A 24,456-nucleotide genomic window follows, 5' to 3' on the forward strand; every position below is an offset into this window, starting at 1 on the left:
GGTAAGAAGCTTAAATAAAAAATGAAATATAGGGGGACCTGGGTGGCTCAGTCAGTTGAGCGTCCAACTCTCGATTTCAGCTCAGGTCATGATCTCATCACGTTCGTGAGATTCAGCCCCAGGTCAGGCTGTGCGCTGACCATGGAGCCTGCTTGAGATTCTCTCTCTGCCCCTCCTCACCCCCTCTCAAAATAAATAAATAAATATAATAAAAACAAAAAAGAAAGAAAGCGAGAGAGAGAGAGAGAGAGAGAGAGAGAGAGAGAGAGAGAGAGAGAAAGAAAGAAAGAAAGAAAGAAAGAAAGAAAGAAAGAAAGAAAAAGAAAGAAAAAAAGAAAAGAAATCTAAATCATAATAAAAAAAGCCAACCATTCCAATCTCAGGGCAATTAGAACCCAAGAGTGTAAGCCTGTGGGCTGTTCATCTGTTTGTAACCCCTGGAGCCTAGCACAGGGCACAAAACAGAGAGCTGGACACTGAAGCAAGAGGGGCCAATGGGATGTCACACAGTGACTCTATGCTGACCCCACAGTGAGACAAGCCTCCTGTTGACGTTCAGTCACCTGTGCTTAGATAATCATCAGCCAGGGGCACCTGGGTGGCTCAGTTAACCCTCCAACTTCGGTTCAGGTCATGATCTCACAGTTTGGGCGTTCGAGCCCCGCATCGGGCTCTGTGCTGACAGCTCGGAGCCTGGAGCCTGCTTCCGATTCTATGTCCCCCTCTGTCTGCCCCTCCCCCACTCGTGCTCTGTCTCTCTTTCTCTCTCAAAGAGAAACATTAAAAAAAAAAAATTAGAAAAAAAAAAAGGTAATTATCATCCAGAACATTCCACGTCTGGTCGGAAGAATCTGATGGCTAATTTCAGAGAATCCGTGTCCATTTCCTGTACTCCTTAGTGTCACAGCTGAGTAAAGAGACAGACTCAGCTGGATGGAACAGTGTCCTCTGCTGTGGCACCAGGACCAGAAAACTGTCGGGGCAGTGGGAGCAAGAGGTATGCAAGAGGGAGGGGGGGCAGGAGGGGAATTCAGCCCAGGGTGGGTAAAGATCCATCAGAAAGTGGGACGTCAAGGTAAGACCCCCCCAGAAGACCCCAAGTCATGCTCCCTTCTTCCCCCTGCCAAGATTAACTGGGTTGAAAGATTCTGAAATTCAGCTGCCTGACTGTCCACGTTTAATACAGGATGTTTCTCACCTTTTGTACAATTTGTGTTTTATTTTCTAATTTTTTTTTAAGATTTTATTTTTAGGTAATCTTTACACCCAACATGGGGCTTGAACTCACAACCGCAAGATCAAGATGCACACACTCTACTGACTGAGCCAGTCAGGCAACCCTGTACAACTTGTGTTTTAATGCCCTTTACAGCCACACACTTGCCTTTGACGTGTGCACTTGAGACTTTAGACCTGCCCAAGCCTGTGCCCCATAGATGACACGGTTCCACCACGTACAGCCGGTGGAGAGAGAAAGCAAGGTAGGGCCTTGAAGACCCAGCAGCTGTTCGCCCACCATGGTGGTCTCCATGCACCCCACACAGTGCGTGTAAGGAGATCTGGTGCCAGGGAAGCCAACGTGCTGGAGACCCTGAGCGCAGACACCCTGGCCTGTCCCCTGTCCTTCCACCGGCCACACCACAGGGCAGGCAGATATACTCGGGCACAGCATGTGCTTCTTACCGGCATCATGTGCGCAAACCCAAATATTCCAGCCTCTGGGAGTCAGGTCCATCCTCAAAGGTGAGCCCTCAGTGCCTAGGAGGCCCAGGAGGCCCAGCGAGCACCCACCTGCCCTGTCGGCCTTGAGCGCGTCCCACACGTTGCAGTTGAAGTCGTCGTACCCTGCAAGGAGCAGGCGCCCACTCTTGGAGAAGGACACCGAGGTGATCCCACAGATGATGTTGTCATGGGAGTAAGTCATGAGCTCCTGGTCCGCACGGAGGTCGAACAGCCTGCAGGTAGCATCATCCGAGCCAGTGGCAAACGCATTGCCATTTGGAAAGAACTAGAAAGAGAAAGCAAGCCGACAGAGTAGGCAAATGCACAGAGAGAAGTAGTGGAAACAGGACCGGCCCACAGCAGGGCTGCTGCCCGCACAGGAGGAAAGGGTCAGCAGGGGCCGGACTCTGGAGACACAGGGAAGCAGAGCGGCAGCTGCCTGGGCATCCGGAAGGGAGGGCGTCGGTACTGGGGCAGGCATGGCGGCCGTCTTCCCCACAGAGTAGCCTTCCTTTCATGATCAACTGTTTCCCAAGGGAACAGGAAGAGTGTGGTCACCCCTGAGCACTGCCACCAGCTGGACTAGCCTCGTGGAGGAAAAGCGGGGGAGGAATGCCCAGCCCTGACCAACCAGATACCACCCTCCACATCTTCTTGCAACCCCCATCACGTCAGGGTGACGCGGCAACGGGAAGGCTCCTTCAGCTGGCTGCGCCCCAACCACGGGGAGGAGGCTGAGCGTGTAAGGTTCCTGCTCAAGGTTCAGCCTCTGCCCCCCCTCCGCCCCCCACTCCTAAGAGACTGTGCTGACTGGGTCAACTACTGCCTTGTCTGCTTCCCAACTAGAGGGAAGCCCAGGACACCAATCGCTGGCTCATCCCAGGGCCTGCACACTGTAGGCCCATCGCCAATGTCTGTGAGATGAACAGTCAGCACAGAATCAGCCGGCCTCACAAGGATGACAGAGCACATCACGTCTAAGCTTTCTACAGGAGTTTTTGTAAATTAGGTTATAGTTACACAGAGGAGACATCCACTCCTGAAAACATTTTAAAGCTTAATGGTGTGTTCCACGGTATACAGAAAGCAATCTAACTCGCTAACAGCTGGCAAAGGACCCCAACCCACAGCTGAACCCCCAACTCACACAGATGGCATTGATGTCAGACTCGTGGCCGGTGAAAGTTTGCCGGCACATCCCTTCTCGCACATCCCAGAGTTTGGCTGAAGCATCACAAGCACCAGAGACAAACAGTCTGGTGTCAGGAGCGAGAGAGAGGCTCATAACGTCCCCAGTGTGTCCAGTGAACGTGGTCGTCTGCTGGCCGGTCTCGATGTCCCAAAGAGCACTGCAGCAAGAACACAAAACATGCAGTCACCTCACTTTGTCAGACAAGCAGTCATGTGACAAACTGTCCTTCAAACCACCCCAGGACCACAGTAAACCTCTGTGCTTTTACTGAAGACAAATCTAAATGTCATAATGTGGCTTTGTGTGGAAGGGAAACCAAGCACCCAAACAAAACACAGACGAGAATGTGGCCACAGGCTTTGGAGTAGCTGTTCTCTCTACACCAACTCAAACACCAACAAAGGGGGAGCCAGTGACCTGTGCCCCATGTGGGCTTGCAAGGAGCAGCAGGGGCTCCTGGCCAGTGCCCCACACGGGCACAGATCTGCTGCAGCCAGCTCGCTGCCCTCCGGGGTGCCACGGGCTAAGACACGGAGACGACACCAGGTCAACAAATGGCTCAGGGCAAGGCGCGGGTCCCACGGCCTTCCTCGGGAGACACAAACGGGAGAGTCCCTGAGTTCGGTGTCCCGTGGATGTCTGATGAGCAGCTATTTAAAGGGTACAAAGGTGAGACGTCGACTGTGCTGCGGGTGGAGCATGGGCCACTTCTGTGTTTCAAGCCCCAGGAAGCAGCAGCACCGAAAGCTGCTTGGTTCTGGCTCAGATGCAAATCCGGTTACACCATTTACAGGCTGACAGCGCAGGGGGGGTTCCTTGCTAGGGCCTGGAGGGACTACAGCAAGGAAGGAATCACGTCCAGGACTCCAGCTTTAAAAAAATATCTTCTAATAAAGAAATTCTTCCGAAAACGGACAGGCTACATTGTAAGTCTTTTGTGAACCTATACGATTTATACAAAGAGGACAAGCTGGATAGGGGAGTCGGGACCCGGCATAGGGCATGCTGCCACATCATGCCACAAAGCCCAGAAAAGCCCCTGACGACGGTTTAAGTCTGAAATGACTCCTATCTGATCATTTAATGTTCTAGAGGTTAAGTGGGCTTCTAACTGTAAGGTAGAAGCTCAAACCGAGGCAGGCTGAGACAGTGCACTTGACATGGGAAGCCCTGCTCCTCCTCAGTTCGGCTCAGAGTCCACAGTGACACAGCGCTCAGAGGGGACCCGCTCCCCAAAGGGATGCCAACAGTTGCCCAGACGGAGTGTGGCCAGGGGAAAGAAAAACAGGCATGTCACCTACAGCTGCGATGCCTATGAGTCAGTCCTTCGTTGTTCAAAATTAAACTCTGAACTTTAAAATCTATCAAGAGTACAAGGAATTTGCTCATCGCTCATGAATTTGTGTTTGACACCTCACGGCCACTTCAAATTAATAAAAGATGGCCTGATTAATGCCAAGAGTCTTATTTCCTACACGTCTGAGGTGAGCAGTATGAGAAGGCAGCGCGCACAGGTGCTCACCAGGTGGTGTCCCCAGAGCTGGTGACGATCTGATTGTCATCCAGGAAGCGGCAGCAGGACAGGTAACCTGGAAAACAAACCAGAAGATGGCCCTGATCTGCAAGCCCCCGCCCACAGTTCTAAGGTCCTGTAAATAGAAAACACACTGGCAGAATGAACACACCTGCAAGTTCCACATCTAGGTGTAGACCAACGCTTGCCAGCCGCCCCCCGCCCCGCCCCACATGCAGTAATGAACAAACAAGGTGGCACAGCCCACAGGCCGGGAGGAGCGGATGCCAGCTCAGAGGAGAGGCCACGAGCCCTCTGCCCCGCACCCTGGGAGGTGTCTTGCGCTCTCTCTCCCTCTGATCCGTATGTGGGGACAGGGGTTCCCTTTCCGCTCCCACATCCACTCATCCCACAAGAACTTATGCTGGTGCCTGGAGGGCAGCCCTGTGGGCACCTGGAACACATCTGTGATCAGAGGGCTGTTTCTCTCCCTCCTGGGGTGTGAGCTCACATCCCAGGAGGGAGAGACAACGTATGTACATGTTAGGGAAGGAATGGGAAAGGGTGGTCTGCGGAGGCCTCCTGAATCCTCCAGGAAGGCACAGCCAGAGCTGGGATCGGGGCGCCAAGCGGGGCGGCGGGGTTTTCTACAGGATGCCAGCTAGAGTACGCAAGTTGGCGTGGAAATGGCTGGATGGCGCCTGAGCGTGTGGGAGGCGAGGCAGAGCTGCGGTGCCGACGCCGGGATGCTGGCAGTGGGGCACACTGAGATCCCCAACCTCGATCAGCTTTTGACATGAGGAAAGGTAAAACAGAAAATCAGTTTTTCAGTACCTACACACTAGGATTTCTACTTAATTAGCTCTGTGGATCATGGTTTATAGTTTTGTTCTACTGTAAGTGACTCGAAGAATTAGAAGTGCAGCACGCCGCCCTCCCCCTGCCCGCCGTAAGGCGTGTGCCCAGTGGGCTGGTGGCCAGGATGGTGCCAGAGCCGCCCTGCCCCGTCCAGCCAGGCGGTCACACAGGTGTGCTCTTACAAGGACAGGGCACCTCTGCCAGTCCACATGAGGACCCTGGGTGACGCTGTGAAGATCGGTAAAATAAAAACAAATACACAAAGAAGAAACCCATGGAACGGTTTTGGTATGGAAAGTATAAGAATACAGGGAAAATGAAGCATTTATCTGAGATGTTACCAAAATATTTGGAGAGGACAACTTTTGTAATGCTTATTTATATTTGAGAGAGACCGAGAGGCAGAGACAGGGTACGAGTGGGGAGACGCAGAGAGATGGAGACAGAATCTGAAGCAGGTCCCAGGCTCCAGGCTCGGAGCCTCACGAGCCGTCAGCAGAGCCCAACGCGGGGCTCGAACTCACGAGCAGTGAGATCATGGCCTGAGCCTAAGTCGGACATTTAACCAACTGAGCCACCCGGGCGCCCCTGGATGACAATTTTTAAATATCAGCTATGTGCCTAGAAAAGGATGTGTAGGGGCACCTGAGTGGCTCAGTCAGTTAAGTGACTGACTCTTGCTTTTGGCTCAGGTAGTGATCTCATCACGGTCATGAGATCGAGCCCCAAGTCAGGCTCTGTGTTGAGCACAGAGCCTGCTTGGGATTCTCTTTCTCTCTCCCCCTCTCTCCCTCTCAAAACAAATAAACATTAAAACAAAGACAAGAAAAGAATGTGTGGTCAAGCACTTCTCGAAGGCCATGTCATGTCTGTCCAGAGGGACACTAGGGACTCCACAGGTGAATCAATGCCCAGCTAGGAGAGGAGCAGCCTGTGTGGAAAGATCACCTGATAACAAATCCACACCGTGCATGTGACCCTTGGTCCCCAGCTGCTCAGTGCACCCCCAGGTCCTGTCCCTCATACTGCTGAGGCTCTGCCCAAGTTCCTCTCCAAGAACAGCATCTGCTTCCTGGCTACTCTGCCATCGCTCAAGTCAATTCAAATGTCCCTCCCTTCCGAAAGCCAGCCCTGGGCGTGCGACACCGTCCTGTGAGGTGGCCCTCATGCTGCACTATCACAGCCTCAGCCCGTCTGACTTGGGAGCACAAGGAGGTCAGGAGAGAAGAGCCGTGGAGACTCGGCACCAGCAGTGTCCCGTGCAGGGCCAGGCAGGGCACTCCTAGGTCAAAGACCCAAAGAAACATGACCTCCAAGACGGCCTCTGTCCACCTCGTGTATCACACAGGTTGTGGTCCAGCCAGGTGGAACCGATGAGCTTCCCCCCGCCCCGGCCAAGAACCAGAGACGGCATGCCGCGTCAGCTGGTAAAGTGGTGGGGACTCTTCAGGGCCTCCGATGATCAGCAAGCAGCAGTTATTAGGAGCCAGGAAGGCTGTGGGAAATGATCCCACTTACAAAACAACAGGTGGCACCAGGAAGTCACAGAAGGTCTTAAGACTAAGACTGATGCCGTGAAGAGGAGGGCAGGGTGGTCCTGAGAGGCTGTGGCAGCACAGCCGGGCTCAGAGTGGGGCAGGGGCAGTGCCGGGGACGACGGTCTCCCACATTCATTTCCTAACTTTCTGTAGTCTGAGCTTTCAAAACACATACACAAATATTACTTTTAATTAAACAAAGTCAGGGCTTCCTGCTCACAATCTGATAACTCATTTCTGTGGTCCGCTTTGTATTTGTACATCGAGAGGAAGAAACAATAACCAGGTAGATGTTGTTTTTTATGAATTTTTTTTTCCTCCACAAAGAAAAATTGGACCGAGGCTAACAAGCTTCAACAGCACCGTGATGGGGCCCGTCTAACACAAACTCTGCATCCCAAGGCCTGTGAGCGTGGAAGGGAAGCCTGCAGAAGGGCCCAACGAACGGCACTCCGTGAACTCCGACACCAGGACGGTCTCACAGGAGCCGCCTGGCTGGGCACAGTCAGGCTTCAGAATGTGGGCTCGCAAATCAGAAACAAGCAACTCAATCCTCACACGGTGGCTAACTGGCACTGCGTTCTCTGATGAGCTGCCGTCCCCCCCGTGGACTGCGGATGGTGCCAGAGAACTGCCAGGGGACAGAGCCGCCGGTGCACTAAGTCCTGAACGACCAGTGGCAGTTACCATCTTTAAAACTGAAGAATGAATAAATTCCCTGGGAGGGCTGTTTGTGTACACACGCGTGTGTGTGTGTGGGGGGGGGGGGAAGGAGTCACCTCGGGTAGAGATGAATCCCATCGTGTGTGTGTGTGCGCGTGTGTGTGTGTGTGGTAGAGGGCGGGGGGGTTACCTCGGGCGAACATGGCCCCCACCAGGTGTGGCCGTATGCTACACAGTGGCCAGCCAGTGGTGCTGCTGGCTCTTGAGAGCCTTACAGAGGGGCTGGGAAAACAGACCCCGACACACATGGGTGCCAAATCTGGAGGTGCAAAGGCACAAGAGTGTTCCTTTACGCCTCATGGAGACCATGGATAACAGTGGCAGGACATGCTGGGGGACAGCCCAGTGCAGGGACAAGGGTGCCACACGGTCCAGAGAGAGGAGGCTTGACATGAGACAGTGCAGAGAACAGGTCCCTGGGTCAAGGACCATGGGGGACACCAGGGTGTGCTGTCGGCTGAGGCCTGGAGGACAGAGGCAGGACGTACCGACAGAGTGTGCTGCCTGGCTGGGAAGCTGTTGCCAGAGGAGCAGAGACGCCTACTTCTGCATCTGGAGAAGGTGCCGACCCAGAGAGAGCAAAACCGAGACTACCAACGTGCCCAGAAAAGTGACTCATGTGGCCCCTGAGACCAGAGGGCCTGGCTAGCTAATTTATCCCAAGAAAATGGCTATAGGCTTGAGGGGTCATCCACCTGCAAGAACGTTCACACTACTGACAAACCGGAAACTGCCCACACATCCAGCAACAGACACATCAGCACGCACTGAACTCTCTCAACTCTTTAGAGTAGTTCTGGGTGCGATTGTAGGTTAAAAACACAAAAGAAGAGGGGCACCTGGGTGGCTCAGCCTCTCAGGCATCCGACTTCGGGTCAGGTCATGATCTCACGGTTCGTGAGCTCAAGCCCCGCGTCGGGCTCTGCGCTGACAGCTCGGAGCCTGGAGTGTGCTTTGGATTCCGTGTCTCCCTCTCTCTCTGCCCCTCCCCTGCTCGTGCTCGGTCTCTCTGCCCCTCAAAAATAAACATTTAAGGAAAACACACAAAGGAAGACGTTCAGGGCATTTCCCCGAATTTCTACAACGAGCACATGCTGGTGGTGTAGCCACGCCCACCCCTCAAGAGCACTGGGCCCCGCTGGGCACTATGGCTAAGTCAAAGTTGGGAGCTGGAGACACAAAGCCCCGCCCCAGGCACCTACGCAGCGCCAGCTGCGGCTTCCACTCTGGGAGGGACCACGTTCCAGCCCGGAGCTGGATGAAGAGCCGCCTGCCCCACGCTGAGGGACGCGCTGCAGCCAGGCAGCAGAGACAAGAGTGAGAGCACAATGTTCAAGAGGTCTGCTAAGAAGCAAAGAAGGCCTATGAAGTAACTCGAAGCTGTGGAAGTGAGGAAATGCCAAAGAAGGGTTTTGTTAAGAGTCAGGAGGGTTGACAACACCCAACGAGAGGCCAACGTGAAAGGCGAATGACAGAGCTGGGGATCCGATGAAGACAAAGCAGACTTGAAACTCCTTCAGATGCACCCACAAGGCTGCGTGGCCTCGCCCTCTCGGGTCTTAGGGTTTTCAGTAGAGCCTGCCATGATCCTTCCAGGACGGTCTAAGGTCTGGATCTAGGCAATCGATCCAAGGGCTAGATGGGGCGGGTGCGGGATCCAGTGTGGCCAATGGCAGGCCTGGCCAGGACCTGTGGCGCTCTCTCTCTGGCGGGGCTGCTAAGCAGGCAAGATGGAAAGGAGGTCCAAGGAGCCATCCGGAGGGAAGCTAAGGGGCGTGCACGCCCACTGTGCGGACAGCACTGTGAGCCCCTGTGCCCAGTAGGCGCCCCAGGTCAGGCGGCCTGACCACCACCCCCCCACCTCCTGCCCGTACGGTCCATGCGATTCGTGAGCGAGCAGTGGGACCTGTGCTTCCCAGACTGTGACAAACACGCAAGAAGCCTAGGGCCCATGTCAGGTTTAACCCGCCAATGAAAAGGGTACCAAAGAGCAGCCCCATTACGACTCCTTCTGCAGAGTTAGGGGAAAACATCTCCACCCCCCGCCCCCCATATCCAAGTTCACTAGACGATGGGTCTGGTCCGCTGTGCTTTCGCACGGACAGAAAATACCCTGCCTCAGACTATATGAATACATCGTCCCTAGAAAACGAAGCTTCAGCTACCACAGCTGGTTTGGCAGGAAGGAAAGGCAGTCGCTGAGCAACCACACCAGGCTGTGCCCAGGACGTCTCTGGCTACACTCCTGACCCAAACGTTTATGCATCTGTGGCCACCTTGACCAGAACGACCTCAGGAAGGGAAGAGTGTCCACACTGCAATGAGAGGTTTATGAAGGAAGGAACCTTCCTTCATAAAAGCCGGCGTCACAGCTTTCCTAGCAGCATGCAGGGACCTGCTCCAAGAACAGTCTGTGACACCAGGCCTGACACTGTCATCAGATGGGAGTCTTTAGGGAAATTCCTCATTTCTCACGTTATTATTCCCACCAAAACAGCACTTGGGAAGTTATATTCTGCATGTCATACATTTGTAACAAAGATAATAAGTGCCCCACCTCAATCACTGTGAATTCAGTCCAGTGGCCGTTTCCAAAGGGCGTCTTGACTCTGCAAGAGCGCATACCATCTGAGGTTTCCTCTCTGCGGTACTGGCAAAGGGTTTACAAACCCTGGGTAACTGACTCTAGAGACAGAAACTTGTCTGTTCCGCGTGGGCCATTATATTTCACGGAAACAACAGCGGCACACAACTGATTCCCAAGAGCCTTACCCTGAAGGTGAGCGAACGGAGCCCCCTTGGACTCTCAGACATGACGAAGACAAGACCGACTGGTATGACTGCTGACAACAGTGCTCACGGGTGTGTTTTGTGCAACCGAGTTTCTAAAATTCTACAAGAAAACGTCCCAACCGTGGCTTAACCAAGGGTTCTCAACCTCACACCCAGGCCAGAGAAAGGCATCGTAAGTAATAAACACCACACTGATTATACAGACACTCAGCTCTAAGACGAGACAAAGACAGCAAACACTCAAGTTGTGTTGAATCCACTAACGGTTCACACCTCTACCCTCTGACTGAAACAAGACGATTTAAAAATTTTTTTAAGCTCATTCGTTTAAAAAATTTTTTTTCTGTTTGTTTATTTTTGAGAGCAAGAGAGACAGAGCATGAGCAGGGGAGGGGCAGAGAGAGAAAGGGAGACACAGAATCCAAAGCAGGCTCCAGGCTCTGAGCTGTCAGCACAGAGCCCGACGCGGGGCTCGAACTCATGGACTGTGAAATCATGACCTGATCCGAAGCTGGACACTTAAACCAACTGAGCCATCCAGGCGCCCTAAGTTTATTCATTTTTGAGAGACAGACAGACAGACAGACAGACAGAGAGAGGCAAAGCGTGAGTAGTGTGGGGCAGAGAGAGAGGGAGGGAGACACAGAATCTAAAGCAGGCTCCAGGCTCTGAGCTGTCAGCACAGAGCCCAATGAGGGGCCAGAATCCACGGACCGTGAGATCATGACCTGAGCCAAAGTCGGACACCTAACCGACTGAGCCACCCAGGTGCCCCAAACAAGACTATTTTTTTTTTTTTTTCAACGTTTATTTATTTTTGGGACAGAGAGAGACAGAGCATGAACGGGAGAGGGGCAGAGAGAGAGGGAGACACAGAATCGGAAACAGGCTCCAGGCTCTGAGCCATCAGCCCAGAGCCCGACGCGGGGCTCGAACTCGCGGACCGTGAGATCGTGACCTGGCTGAAGCCGGACGCTTAACCGACTGCGCCACCCAGGCGCCCCGAAACAAGACTATTTTAAGCTTATGAGATTTTAACTATATTGACTTGAAGCCAAAAATGATACATCATGTCTGAAGAAAGTTATGCATACTCTTAAGCAGCCAAATGCTTTTAAGAAACTACTCAACTCCCAGGAAGTAAAATTTCATGACCTATGAAGGAAACAAAAACTTTCAAGTATTTCCTCTAATCCAAATTTTGTTTTTTGTTGCAACAAACACAGTGTTAAAATATCTAAATCCTTAATTATAAATGGAAGTCAATACCCTGAATCTGATTACAAATCAGAGACTGATAAACAGTAAGAATGTATTTTTTTTAAGGTTTATTTATTTTTGAGAGAGAGAGAGAGACAGAGAGAGAGAGAGAGAGACACTATCTCAAGCAGGCTCCGCACTGTCAGCCCAGAGCCTGACATGGGACTCGAACTCACGAACCAAGAGATCATGACCTGAGCTGAAACCAAGACTCGGACACTTAACTGACTGAGTCCCCCAGGTGCTCCAAGGATATATGTTTTTAAGTGTTGGCAGTTCATCAACGCTATAAACCAAGTGACTTCTGAAGTGTGCTCACTGGACAATCACATGGCTCACGAGGACCACACAGGTGGCCTATGTGGCTTCCAGCCATGGGGCAGCAGTTCTGGCCACAGGAGCAACTCAACTCCCCCCAGAAAACAACGATGAGCTCCGGACAAAAAACAGACGGGGTGCCTGGCGGGTTCAGTCGGTGGAGTGGGCGGCTCCTGATCTCACGGTTGTGAGTTCAAGCCCCACACTGGGTGTGGAGATTGCTTAAAAATAAAACCTTTACAACAAACAAACAAACAAGTAAAGGCACAGGAAACAGAAGCAGACAGAATGAAGAGGAGCCTACACTTGGAAGAAAAGAAAGGCGCCGATGGAGCCTGTTTCTAAGGCAGGCCCCCATCTATGACACCACGTGGGTAAGATCCGTGTCCAACCTTCTTGAATAGCCAGTGGACAGATCTGTGGGCAACCATAGCAGGAAAGTGAAAGAAGAAAACCTAGAAAGGAGAAAGCCACAGAAGAGGAGCCCTCAATCACGCACTGAAGTGCCCAAGGCTTCTATCTGAACCACACGGGCAAAGAGCAGGCTCCACACGGCCTGGCTGATGGGAAAAGGACAGACGAGGCTCCTGCTGCTGCCTGACAGGACACAAGAGTACAGAGGCCCTACAGCACAGCACTTCACGACGTCCAGGATACAATTCAAAATTACTAGACATACTAATAAATGGAAAACGTCACCCAGACTGAAAAGAGTCCTCAAGACCAGCCTCAAAAGGATTAGCTGCTGAAGTGCCAACAAGAATTCTGAAGGCAGTTCTCAGAACTGTGATGAAGGATACCAAATATGCATGTAATAAATAAGAAGAAAATCTCAGTAGAAAAACAACTGTTTTTCTGTTTTTTTTAAACAGCAAACAAAAGAACTGTTTTTTTAAAAAGCAAACAAAAACTCTAGAACTAAAAACAGAACATCTCATATACATAGGTTGCTGGGTAGTCAGAATACTAGAGGTGACAAAAGTCACATAAGCCTGAGGACAGGTCTGAAAGGACCAAATCTGATTGCAAAAGGAGGAGACTACAGAATAGAAAATGTACTTGAGGACATGACCTAAAATGTCCCAAATTTAGTAAAAGTCAAAACTTCACAAATTCAAGATGCTGGAGCAAAGTACAAAGAAAAACCACATAGAGGCACGACACAGTCAAACTGTTACAAAACAAAGAAAAGTCTTTAAAGTACTGAAAGAAAAAAACTATCAACCCCAGAAACCAACAGATCTGGCAAACAGACTCTTTAAGATGAAGGAAAACTGGGGCACCTGGCCAGCTCGGTCAGCGGAGTGTGCAATTCTTGACCTTGGGGTTGTGAGTTCGGGCCCACATTAGGTGTAGAGATTCCTTTAAAAAAGTAAAATAAAATCTTAAAAAAAAAACAAAACAAAAAAAAAAAAAAACCTCTTCAAGAATGAAGGAAGGGGCAACTGGGTGGCTCAGTCGGTTGAGCGTCCAACTTTGGCTCAGGTCATAATCTCGTGGTTTGTGGGTTCGAGCCCCATATCAGGCTCTCTGCTGTCACCACAGAGCCTGCTTGGGATCCTATGTCTCCCCCTCTCTCTGCCCTTTGCCTGCTTGCGCCCTCCGCCAAATAAATAAATATTAAAAAAAAATTTTCTTTTTCAAATTTTATACTTCCAGATAAATGAAAATGGAGAGTAATCACTGCTAGCAGACCTCCACTAACTGTGAGAAACCTTAAAACAAACGCATCAGGCCAAAGGGAGCCCTTCCTTCCATCCTCGGACAGGAAGAAGGAGCACTCGAGATGGTAAATATTGAGAAAACGTAAAGGACAACTCAAATCTCTTCGAACAGCTAAGAATGTGTACCGGAAAAAGTAGAACAATGTTTTATGGGGGCACATAGAGGCAAGAGCTATGAAAATGTCATAAAAAACGAGGAAGGGCAGAAAAATGGGCCTTTACGGCTGCAAGGTTCTTGAAGTTTATATGAACTGATACAATATTATCTCTGAATGGACCTTGAAAAATTACGAATGTACATTGTAATCCCTAGATACACCACTCAAAATTAATGCAAAGAGGAAACTAAAAAAGCCAACAGATAAGCTCAACTAGGATTCTAAGAATTTGGGTTAGTATTCTAACCGAAAAGAAGGCAGGCAGGCAAAGCAGGTGGTGGCATGACAAAGCTAAATCCAACTATGCCAACATTACATGACACAGAAACGAACCCCATGCCAGTGAAAAGGCAGACACCTTTAAAATAGATAAAAGCAAGACCCAACTGTAAGCTGTCTATAACGGACTCTATTTATAAAGATGCGGTCGTGCTGGAAGAAAATGGATGGAAAAAAACATATGGAAACAATAAACAGAAATGTGGAGTGACTCTATTCACATCTGATGAAGCAGACTTACCACAAAGAACATTCTGAGAGAAAAAGGGACATTTCATCATGGTAAGAGGATCAATTCATCAGGAAGACAGGACAACACAAATGCATACACTTCTACTAACGGAGTTCAAAATACATAAAGCAAAAACTGACAGAATTAAAGGGAGAAAGATAAATCCATAATCAGAGACTTTAACATCCTCTCTCAGGGGCACATGGGTGGCTCAACTGGTTAAGCAGCCGATTCTTGATTTCCACTCATGGTTCGTGGGTTTGAGTCCCACCTCAGGCTCTGCACTGAAAGTGCAGGGCCTGCTTGGGATTCTTTCTTTCCCTTTCTCGCTCTCTCAAAATAAACAAACATTAGAAACAAAAACCAAAACAAAAAAAACCTCTCTCAGCAATTTATAGAAATAAAGATATAGAAGATTTGAACAGTATCAAGAATTCTGGCTCAAAAGCCTGGCTCTAACGAACACACTGAGAACATTGCCCAGCACTTACAGAACAGACTCGATTCCCAAGTGCATGCGGCGCGGTCATTGTGACAGATTATCTGCTCCTTTAAAAACAAGTCCCACTAAACCGAAAAGAACTGAAGTGTTGCAGAATATGTTCGCTGAACATAATGGAATTTAATTATAAATCAGTAATAAGTTATCTAAGAAAACTCCAGGTACTTGAAAGTTAAGCAACATACTTTTAAGTAACCCATGAATCAAAGAAATAATCAAAAGGGTTTGAAGATACTTCAAATAGAACTAAAGCCACGTTTAGAGGGAAACTTATAGGTTCAAGTGCTTAAATCTGAAAAAGATCTAAGTTTCCACCTTAAGACACTAGAAGAGTAAGACGGAATCACCCCCAACTGAGCAGAGGGCAGGAGACAATGCAGGACAGAAATGGAGAAAACACGGGGAGCCTATCTTTGGAAGGACAACCAACACCATCAAACTGGTGGCTGCCAGAGGGGAGGGGAGTGGGGAGAAATGGGTGAAATACAGGGGCGCAAGAACACACTTACCATGATGAGCCCTGAGCAATGTGCAGAGTGCTAAATAATTATATCGTATGCTTGAAACTGGTACCACTGTATGTTAATTACACTTCCACAAAACAACACAAGAAGTCACACGAATGAAAAAAAAAGGAGAATGGACACACTTTGATCTGACTAAAATCAACTTAACACAAGGCTTACCTAGAGTCAAAAGCAGTATTATTTACTCCTTTAATTATGACCATTTCTTTAGTTGCACGTAAAACAGGTGAGCCTAGCAGGGTATAAGTTTGAGAACTGAGAATATAAGTAAAATATTAGGAAGAGACCAGAAATACTATGCCTTTTGTTATGAGTAACAAGTGTCGCAGGTAAACTAAACTTGGCAAAATAATGTACCACCGAACTCTTAACGCTGGCCGTGTTCAGCACTCTATCCCACAAGAGTGCTACTTGGCGTCAAGTAGCTCAGATGACCAGTCCGGACAAGTAGGCGCGGGAACGCACGGTACGTATACACGTGGATAAACGTGCACGTTCAGACTAGGAAATCCCTGTGGAAAGGCACTTAAGATACAAGATGGCTTAGACGGAGGTAACAGAGTCAACTGTGTTAACATAAATTCAAAAAGGTGGCTGCCAGCTACTCAGGCAGTGACCTAAGTCCCTGCGACCCTTGAAAACAGGATGCCACAGCAACTTCAATCTAAAGGCCTCTTAATGGTAAAGGCATATCCAAGCCTGCCTTTGATTTCATTTTCAGAGTGTTTGTGGCCATTATTACAAGCAATCTCATTGAATAATTATTGACAAGAGGGGAGAGTCCAAAGCACACAATGCAACCATCTTCTACAACTCTGAGCTTACTGATGACAACAGGTACCTGTATGTCCAGCCAGTTCACGGCTCACACGTACATTCCCTTCACGAGTTTTCAGATTGTAAATGGAGCAAATGTTATCCAGGCCACCGCAGGCCACGTAGTTCCCAGAAGGCGCGTATGCACAGGTCATGACCCATGAGGAGCGCAGAGGGATGGCATGCACCTACATGACAGAACACAGAGATGCAGACACACTCAAGTTCAACAACGCCAACTGTGGACTCCAGGGCTCTATTTCTAGTCTTCAACTCTCACTGCACGGAAGGTGACAGAGCACAACAACAGCCAAAAGTATTTTGAAAGTAATTTATATGCGTGGCCAGTCAGTAAAGTACTAATTTAACCAGCAATCCAGCCCTGCACACCAATTTAATCTGCAGCCTTAATAAAGTCACAATCTACGGTTAGATGTGCACATAAGTAACAGCCTTAGAGCCTCCTGACTCAAACTCGATGTTAAAGAAAACATTTCACTGGCGTGTCAAATTGGCCATAAATTGATTTGCAAGATGTTTTCAGTGAAGTAACCAAACTACACATTGTATTTAATCCTGCCACAGACCTCCCCGTGCTTCAGATAAATTCGTTGAAAATACTGTAATCGTCTGTGCACGCTTAGGACTCTCCCGTAAAATACGACTGAGTCTGGTCTTTTCATGCGCTTGGACCCAGCGACAGTACTTTCTCGTTCAGCACAACCTTGGATTAAGTTTTTACAATAATTTCATTTATTACACTTCAGAGTATACTGCCTTTCAGGTTATCGCTCATAAAAACTAACAACCAAATGAAAAGCTGAATTTCTACATTTTTAAATAAAACCCGGAATTTCCCAGATGAAGCTAAATCTGGAATCCGGGTCTCTCAGAACATTCAGGAGGCATTTAACCTCCCACCTGCCCTGTAAGGAGAGAATAATCCGTGCAGACGAGACTACTAACGTGGGCTAGCCATGCGATCTGCCTTCACACTAAAAACAGAAAGCACCACGGCCCCCTCCCTATCGTGTTAGAGGTTTTACACAAGTGAACCAGAGTTTAAAAGGCCGCCTCCCCCGGGGTCAGCTTCTCAGGGAGGGGACCCCACACAGCCCTTACCTTATTTGTGGTGTAGCTGTCCCAGATGATCAGTTTGCCATCCTGTGAGGCGCTGACTAGAAGCCTAGAGGGAGAGGACAAGAGCAAACTGATGGGCACCACAGACATCATCACACAAAGGCAACAGTCCAAACTAAATCTGTGACTCAACACACGCTTCAGTGTCACATTTGCTTGGGACAAAGCATATTGATGTATGAGAAAACACAAAAGGTCCGATTGTTAACTCAACTTTGAAAGCATGGAAGAAAATACTCCCACAAATAACAGTGCAGATTCAAGAGCACTCGCTTTCAAATGCAAACTAGATCACTAAAGTCACTCTCTGCTGAGATAGGACAGGCTGAGTTCTTCTACCTGCTTAGGTTTGGTTTCTGTTCATCAAATTTGAGACATACAAATCTTCCCTTTTCTTTTTTACAGTTTATTTATTTTGAGACAGAGACAGACAGTGAGCAGGGAGGGACAGAGAGAGGAGGGAGGGAGAGAGAGGGGGAGACAGAAAGAGAGAGAGAGAGAGAGAGAGAGAATCCCAATGCAGCCCGAACTCACGAACCATGAGATCGTGACCTGAGCCGAAACCAAGAGTTGACGCTTAACCGACTGAGCCATCTAGGAGCCCTGAGACATACAGATCTTTCAAAAACCAAAGATGGCAGAAAATACTTAATACACAAATATACTTCCATTTAGACATGTAGAAAGCTTAGATATAAAAGAATAATAAGCTTTTAGCTATTCCAAATTTATGAGACAAACAAATCATGGAGATTTCCCAGGCTGAGCTAAATTTAGTCTCCAGGTCTCCTGGAAACATTAAGGAGGCACTTAACCTCCCACCTGCTTTTAAAAGAGATGACTAACTATAGCGGAACCGTGCCTCGTCCAGCAGAAGAGACTAGTAACTGTCATGAATTTTCTTCAAGACTATTTTCTTGCTTTGGATAACTGCTAAGTTTGGGATCTTGTGCTGAAAGGTGCACTGTCTATATCTGCAGCATTAAGACAGGATACTGCAGAAGGAAAGCATGAGTAATTCTGGGAACCACAGCTATTCATAAGATACCCTAAGAACTCTGTCCTACAAAATGTGCTGTTTTCAAGGAATGGCAAGGAAGCTCTAGAGATATGCTGCAGTATGGTATGTGATGACAGATTTTTTTTTTCTTTCCTGTTTTTTAAGTAGGGCATCCCAGCACTGCCCCCAGGGGTGAGCTCAGGTGCTGCACAGGCGCCCGGGGTTTCCCACCTCCCTCAAGGACACGTGTGCAGGGCCAGTCTTCCGCGGGCCCCTCCTATTGGAGGAGAGGACAGTGGCAGGGCCAGACCTCAAGGAGAAGGACCGCGTCTCTGGACTCCCCATGGACCCAACAGCCCCAACTGAGGCTGACAGGTGACCCCCAAGGGTCTTTAAATCTCTGCCGGGACACACTAGGTATGTGAAAATGGGAGGATGGGCTAGGTGTGGAGGGGGTCACATGGCCACCACCCCAACAGATTTTTAATTTTAAAGATTTTAATCAAACACGGGTTAAGCATACTTGGCTTAATGAACCGAACGAAACCTGGAGGTAACATTTATTCAAGACACTCTCACAACTGTGACACTTTCCATCAAACTCTAGGTTCTGAGGCACAAACTTCCTTCACAAGGAGTCACCAATGAGTCTGGCAGGAACACAAACATTTTCAGTGGTGCACTGCAAAATGTATCACAGAACCAAACCGAGTGCACGTCCAGTCCTATCAGTTTTCAGATGCAGTTTCTTAAAGCAAAGTCCGGCACCTGGTTCAGTTACAAACACGTGAGGCACTTAAAGCTATTTCCTTCCAGGTAACGGACAGCGCTCACTGTGCGGCTCAATCTCTGGCTTTGAACGGACCGCCCGAGCCAAGGCAAAGGAGCGCGTCCTCTGGGAGGGTCACCTCTAGAAAGCTCTCCTGGTCAGAGAGCTTAATATTTGCTGACTCGCCCAGGGGTTAGAGAAACGTTAAGCTGTCCGATGATCCTCTAGAAGGTGAGTAAAGACACCTCTTAATCCGAGACAGGACAACCGCTGGAGAACTGGGGTGATTCTGCCCCTGAGCTGTCAGCTATTCACAAGTCAGTTCCCATGAGGCACTGTCCACCCAGAACGCACAGGCGAGAGCCGGCGAGGAAGTGAGAGCTCCGGGAAGCCGAAAACAGAGGTCACACAGAGGCCCGCATCCTCACGCGTCCGGCCCTTCATTTCCTTGGAGGAGGGAGGGCTCTCAAGCCTGGCTGGGCTAGTTGTGTCTCGCTCTCAATTACAACAAGACTCCAGCAGATTTTAGCAGGGGGAGAAAAAGTTTTACATTAACTTATGTAACTGAAAGAGACTCGCCAATGTAGAAAGTAGACTTTAGGCACAAATGAATACGTGTGTTGATAAACATAAAGGTAGACAGAATATACACTGACACAGGCAGACACACAAACCTCTTATCGTGGGGTCTCCTGTGGTTCTGAAAAACAAACTGCCACTCAGTGCAACATTTGAGAGCATCTACAAATTACACAAACGTGGTAAGATAACTGGTATTCATGAATTAGAGCCCTGAGTTACGGAAAAATCTTGTGCAATAACCTTTATTTATTATGAAGGAGGCAGGAAATATAAAGACAATGTAAGCAAAATGCACATCCAAAATTTTAAAAACTACTTTGGACTTTAAAAAGGCAAAACTTTACCTACCCAGAAAACACGGCTATCAGGAAAAAGTCATCTCTGAAAGGCTCTGAAGAGCATAGATCTTCCTTAATATCATGTTTTGTTTTCGGGGCGCCTGGGTGGCTCAGTCGGTTAAGCATCTGACTTCGGCTCAGGTCATGATCTCACGGTCTCTGAGTTCGAGCCCCGCGTCGGGCTCTGTGCTGACAGCTCGGAGGCTGGAGCTGCTTCAGATTCTGTGTCTCCCTTTCTCTCTGCCCCTCCCCCACTTGCACCCTGTCTGTCTCTGTCTCTCAAAAATGAATAAACGTTAAAAAAAATTTTTTTTTAAATATCATGTTTTGTTTCCTACCGTTTGTGATTCCAAAATAAGGCCCCCACAGAAGGGCACTGCGGACAGAGCCGTGCAGTTTCACGAGCCGTCGTAAAACAAGTGCGTGTGTCCACCACGCCCTCCACGAAACAGAACAAGACTTGCACAGCAGCCTCCCACAGGGTCTTCCACGTCACCCTTCTTTAAGGGGTGCCCAGGACCCTGAATTCGGTGCTGCTCATTCATGCCTTTGCTTTTCTTCCTGCTGACTCTGAGGCTTTCAAAACACCATCTGTGCTCTGAACCTGACGGCACACGCCTTGCACACAACTATCAGGAAGCTAGATGGTCTGGTGTCCGCCTGCCCTCCTGCCTCACCCTCAGCCCCGATCCTCATTTCCACTGCTCTGGCCACACAGCTGCCTGCAGGTCAACTTCCCCTGGTCACCCTGACGTAGGAGGAACACGTCCTCTCTACCACTCCCCACACTAGAGCCTGACTGCTGCAGGAGAGCAACTGCTTAGGGAACTTGGCTACTGGGCACCAAGTACCAGGTTCCTGAGTACCGGGCTCTAACTGCCGGATCCCTGAGTACTGGGCTCTGAGTACCAGGCTTCAAGTACTGGATTCCTGAGTACCAGGTTCCAAGTACAACCTGGCTGCAGGACTGTCTATCAAACGTCCTGTCTAATCAGGACACTGATGTTGCTACAGATGGAGGAGAAGCCCTGGAGGTAATATACCATTTGGTTACCGTCTACTTTTGATAACAAATTCCAAGGTAGATTGATTAGCAAGGGTATTTTTCTTTTTCCTTTCTTATTCTCTCTGATTACTGCCATCATTAAAATGATTGAAGTTAGCTCTCATTTGCATTTGAAATGGTACAGAACATTGTATAGAACAAACTAAAGATAGATTCTTTTGTTCTGTAGCTGTTTACATTCTGAAGCAGACAATTTCATGAACAAAGAGAAAATCAAGCAATTCCTCTCTGACAAACACACAAAAAAATGCTACTCAAAGAAATGCATTTGAAGACTCATGTATTAGGTATCTGAAACAGTATGCTACAGTCACACAGCACTTTATTTATTTGGGTGGAATGAGTAGAAGAGACAAACTTTCTAGCAGCCTCTAAAAGAAAAAGGAAAGAGGGCGGAATAGGTTTCACCTAAGTGATGCTGCAGGTTAAGGGAAATGGGTGTAGAGAATGACGGGGGAGAAGGACCCAGAACACGATGGAGATGAACCACTGAGAGGAAGAAGTCGTCTGAATAAGGGCAGAATTTAAAGCCAACACAGTGAGTCCTGTGCAGGCAGTTTTCTTGGGGGGACGGTGGATAAAAGGAAGGTGGGCAGACGGGCCAGAGGAATGGACAACGGCAGTAGCTAAGTCGTGTGTCGCCACGTCTGCTGGGGCTCCGAGAAAAACAACAGCAAACCCACGCGCGGCACTCGGGATGCTGGGGTCACTGCTGTAAGGTTCCACACACTTAATCTTCCCTACAATGTAGGGTAGGTTTACGATCCCTGAGCCCGGACACTGAAACCTAAGAGGGTATGGGCCAAGGAGTCGTGAGGCACGGCTGGAAAGACAAGGCGCCATGAGAGGTTGTATAACCTCCCCAAGTCACACAGGCACCGCACAGTGGAGCTGGGAGAGCAAGGGGGTGCGGCGAGGTCAGAATCGGAGCTCATGTCAACACGACGAGGGTCGTGATGAAACGTGAGTGGAAATACGGACAGGGAATGTGCACTGTGATGCTATACCTGGCCTGCCCAGATAGCTAACAACCTCATGGTTTCTTTACAAATAACAGCAAATGACTTTAGGTTTATCTTCCCTCAGAAAAACAGAACAATCCTTGAGAGTGCCAAGCACTATGTTCTGCTCATGCCCCCACACACCTGGAATCCGTGCCCCAATGCATGGCATAGATTTTGGCCAAGTGCCCCCTCAGCGTTCTCCTGGTGCGCATCTGGATTCTTCCCACCGGGTCGATGTTGTTTGTGATCTTAAAAATAAAAGTTACTGCAAATTAAAAGTCTGTGACGGAATGACCTCCCCGGGGGCCTCCTCTCCTCCTCTCCCACCCTGCTCGGCAGCCCCAGCGCCCTCGGGCCGGCTGTGCCGTTCGCCCAAGGCGCTGTGCCCACCCATCTCCCGCCGGTCACCCGGCTGGCTCTCCCTGTGACTCCTCCTGCTTACCGTGGTACCTACCTGCCTCTCGTGGGCTGTACGAAGGCCACTGCTCTACCTGCTTTCCAGGAGCTCCGTCCCCCCCAGAGCGCACACACGGCGCCCGCCCACAGGTGCGCGGCCCGCCCGAGTCTCCCCCACTTGCTCCAACTGCTTGTCCAGGCGCAGCTCCTCCCGCCCTCCTTCCACATTAGTCTCAGCCTCCATCACAACCGAACACGGGCCCGCGGCTCACACACCGTCCGCAGCGACCAGGCCGTGCACTGACGCGGACTATGCTGCTGCTTACGGCACGGAGCCAGACGTGAACACCCGCGGGTTCACCGTGACACGTAAAAACGGGCAGTAACGATTCGGAGCTGACAGACAGACTGAGTATGACTGCAATAATGGGGCCCTTTTAAAAAAGATTTTATTTTTAAGTAACTTCTGCTTAAATATCTAACGTGGGGCTCACGCTCACGACTCCGAGACTAAGAGCTGTGTGCTCTACCGACTGAGCTGGCCAGGCACCCCAACTGTGGGCTTCAAAAATGCACAGTCCCAAGTATATCTGAAAATTCAAATTTAGGAATTCTACGAAGGGCAGTTTTTTCTAACTTACTGTTTAACTCCAATTACAGCACGTCCCCAAAGGCACTGGGACAACGTAGCACATTTAGCCATCCTCAGTACAAGTACGGACATAATTTTCGTTCACGTTTGCTTAATTCTTTGGACTTTTAACGAGGTGCAATTCACCGTTTTAAAGTGAACAAGCCCGCAGCGTTCAGCACGTTCACACTGCTGTGCAAGCACCGCGCTGTCTCGAGTCCCAGGACGCCCTCGCCCCCCGAAGAAACACCACAGTCCCCCCGGCCCGCCCGAACTCCCGGCAGCCCCCAACCTGCACCACCTCCGGGGGTCTGCCTGCTCTGGGCAGCCCCGCACCGTGTGCCCTTGCGTGTACGTCCGGGCTTTCACAGGGCATCCTGTTGGAGGTTCATCCCTGCCACTAAATACACCCCTCGTGCCTTCCTGGTTACGGCTCAGTAATATTCTGCTGTGTGAAGGGACTGCACTGTGCTGACGCGGTCATCCGTTCACAGAAACCGTGGCTGTCTCCACCTTCTGGAAACCGTGAACAGGGCAGCTGAGAACACACACGTGCATATACCTGAGCACCAGGTTTTGATTCCTTCGGGTTGTATCTAGGAGCAGACCTGCTGGCTCGTAATTGGTGTGCAACTTTCTGGGGATCTGCTAAACTGGACTTTTAGAAAGCCAAGTTCTGAGGCAAACTGTGTTAAGGAGAAGAGCTTCAAACTATCTTAAGACTGTCATATTTTGCAATTCTGACCTCCGTAATAGTAATTACCTAAGGCTTGTGAGACATTAATCTTTCGTGTAAAAAACCTCTACTCCCTGTGCCTTCTGAGTGCTATGCTTCCAGCAGTGTTTATACCCTCGCTGTGTGAGAGGAGAGGGCCAGAGTGCAGCTCGCCCTCGAGGCAACAAATGTAGGTGCCGCCGGGCACCAGCCTCAATGCCAGGCGGGCGACGCTGCGTAAACGGGTCCTTACCTGAGAGAGAGTTGCATCTGCACACGCTTTTCTAGCATCCTAGGAAAAAGAATGACAAAGGGGGAGTCAGTAAAGCGTCACACACATTCAATCCCAGGTCCTCGCGCCAAAGCTTCGGAGCGCCTCCACGGACTGCCAGGAGCAAAAGCGAAAAGCAAGAGGATGACGCCCTCTCCCCATTCCTCTGCTCCAACACAGTCCAGGGCTGCTGGCAGTCCTGCTTCCCATGCTCCAGGTTATACCCGCTGCATTCGAGGCCGGCGGCTCACCTCCTAGCCAGCACCGCACCCCCGCGACCCCGGAATCGCCCTTGCGGCTCCCCCTCTTGCTGGCCAGGGCGCCTACGCTTGTCCACAGACCTGCTTGTGCACCTTGCTCTGTCTTTCTAACGGCGCGGGAGCCGTGAG

The 24,456-nt window shown here is 49.7% G+C and overlaps 1 protein-coding gene across 7 annotated transcripts in view; it reads right to left on the bottom strand.

Moving 5' to 3' along the window:
- The window catches only part of GNB1 (G protein subunit beta 1), a 90,443-nt gene that overhangs the window by 2,499 nt on the left and 63,488 nt on the right, over positions 1 to 24,456 (bottom strand). For all 7 annotated transcript variants that reach the window (XM_045475302.1, XM_045475297.1, XM_045475300.1 and 4 more), the window contains 7 exons: positions 24,050 to 24,088; positions 22,196 to 22,302; positions 17,278 to 17,341; positions 16,181 to 16,343; positions 4,437 to 4,503; positions 2,870 to 3,071; positions 1,792 to 2,008 (listed from right to left, as the gene is read on the bottom strand). In XM_045475302.1, coding sequence (XP_045331258.1) covers positions 1,792 to 2,008; positions 2,870 to 3,071; positions 4,437 to 4,503; positions 16,181 to 16,343; positions 17,278 to 17,341; positions 22,196 to 22,302; positions 24,050 to 24,088 — 859 coding nt within the window. The remainder of the gene's footprint in view (positions 1 to 1,791; positions 2,009 to 2,869; positions 3,072 to 4,436; positions 4,504 to 16,180; positions 16,344 to 17,277; positions 17,342 to 22,195; positions 22,303 to 24,049; positions 24,089 to 24,456) is intronic.

This window comes from Leopardus geoffroyi, chromosome C1 (assembly GCF_018350155.1).
Source record: "Leopardus geoffroyi isolate Oge1 chromosome C1, O.geoffroyi_Oge1_pat1.0, whole genome shotgun sequence".
Taxonomy (NCBI): domain Eukaryota; kingdom Metazoa; phylum Chordata; class Mammalia; order Carnivora; family Felidae; genus Leopardus; species Leopardus geoffroyi.